A 1,686-nucleotide genomic window follows, 5' to 3' on the forward strand; every position below is an offset into this window, starting at 1 on the left:
TGCCTTATGTACTATTGCATGCGTCTTAGCCTCTTGCTAAGCGTGCTGCGTTTTATTTTATATTATTTTTTTACAAAAAAATAGACAAACAAACAAAATTAGCTATCATATTCGTCTAATTGTCTAAAATTTTAGTTATGCAATTATGCAAATTTTAGTTTTTCTAGAATGTGGATGTGGTAATTAATTAAATTAATTGAATACCAGAATTGAATGAGACTAGAATGAAGACATGATAATATACAACTCTTATAAATTACTTGTTTGCGTTCAATGATCTTAATTAAATACACATGTTTGTGACCCACGCATATGTCCATTTAATACTTAAATAGGGTCCATTTAGCACCATTACAAATTAATCGTCCTCTCTAGACATTAAAAGAGTTCATATAAATCTTTAATTAAATTGTACCGTGATAGTTTAGCTTGACACGTTCAGATATATATAATGATTTGAAATATTACAAAATCAGCTATATAATTTTAATGTTATCTTTATCAATCACAAATGTCACAAGCACAAATTAAGACAGGCACGAAGTAAACACGTAGGTGCATAGAAAACTTAAACTAAAAATATGAATAACATGAAACATGTACTTCGGAAATATTTATGATATCAAGCAATTAACTATCGCCTGGCGATCTTCTTCGAAAGTGCATAAACGTTGATCCAAACCAACAGTAGAAATGTTATGGAGGATATGAATGATAAAAAAATAGAGGTTCCAACATGCATGCAGTAAGAATTGTACATATTACATATCTTGTTCCACCTGCTATGAGAGTTTCCTTTGTATCCTATGTATGATACACCTCCTGATGCCCCTGTTGCTGCAGCCATGATACCTAATAGCAGCTGTCGCATATGCGTTTTTAATAATAAGTTAGTATCCTTTTCGAAGATAAAACGATCTATTATTAATTATCTAAATTTATTTTGCATTGCTGAAATTTGGATGAAACAACGACCTATCTTAGTTAAAGAAATTAGCCTAATACCGAATCGAGTATCACAAATTGAAATTTTAGCCTTGATGAGATTCCTCCTGGCTTCATGAGCGCCAAAACTGATATTAAACCAGTGATGATGCTGTATAAAGCAGCGGTACATAGAGCTGCCAGAAGGTATCTGCATCATAACAAGACTGTAAATATCGTATTCCACAATAAATCCCATTTTTGGCCATAGTTGTAGTGGAGGAATAGATGTTTTTTACCTGTGAGCATCGGAGTGACTGAATTTTGCAACCTTGGATATTGCCAGCCCAGGTGCAATTGTAATAAGCTTCGTTTGTTTAGAAGTGATGAGAAGAATTATCCCACCCACGGCAGATGCAAGTATAACTACCCTAGAGAACAAATTAATGACTGCATGCTTCTTGGAACCACATGCGAGTCTAGGAGCAATGTACTCCGGTGGTGATGCCGACGTCTTTAGTGGTACCTCCATACTAATGGCGGCATGGGCATGTTGAGGGATAGTAGAGCCATTGGATACCATCGTTTCCGGGATGCAGAATGCAGCAAAGCACAGTTTGTTCTTTGTTAGCAAGTACTGTGGGTGGATGCATGTATGGCAGATTCTACTTTTATACATCAATATTAGGTCCTGACTCGTGAGCTTCGATCTTTCGTCGTTTCTTGACTTTCGAACGTTTGATCTTTTGGACTTTAGAGCAA

At 35.3% G+C, this 1,686-nt stretch overlaps 1 protein-coding gene across 1 annotated transcript; it reads right to left on the reverse strand.

Annotated features, from left to right (window-relative positions):
* Positions 1-506: 506 nt before the first annotated feature.
* LOC145051214 (CASP-like protein 1) lies at positions 507-1,686 on the reverse strand. The gene is made up of 3 exons (XM_078999320.1): positions 1,224-1,686; positions 1,006-1,135; positions 507-862 (listed from the first exon to the last, which is right to left on the reverse strand). The coding sequence occupies exons 1-3, from the start codon at positions 1,601-1,603 to the stop codon at positions 635-637; spliced, it is 738 nt and encodes a 245-aa protein (XP_078855446.1). The 5' UTR covers positions 1,604-1,686; the 3' UTR covers positions 507-634.

Source organism: Lactuca serriola, chromosome 5, assembly GCF_051521515.1.
Source record: "Lactuca serriola cultivar US96UC23 chromosome 5, Lser_US96UC23_V15, whole genome shotgun sequence".
Classification (NCBI taxonomy): Eukaryota; Viridiplantae; Streptophyta; class Magnoliopsida; order Asterales; family Asteraceae; genus Lactuca; species Lactuca serriola.

Coding starts and splice junctions, on each gene's coding strand:
- LOC145051214 (XM_078999320.1), bottom strand. CDS start 1,603: ATGTATAAAAGTAGAATCTGCCATACATGCATCCACCCACAGTACTTG. Junction 1,136..1,223: donor AGTCACTCCGATGCTCACAG/GTAAAAAACATC, acceptor GTTATGATGCAG/ATACCTTCTGGCAGCTCTAT. Junction 863..1,005: donor AATTTGTGATACTCGATTCG/GTATTAGGCTAA, acceptor CATATGCGACAG/CTGCTATTAGGTATCATGGC.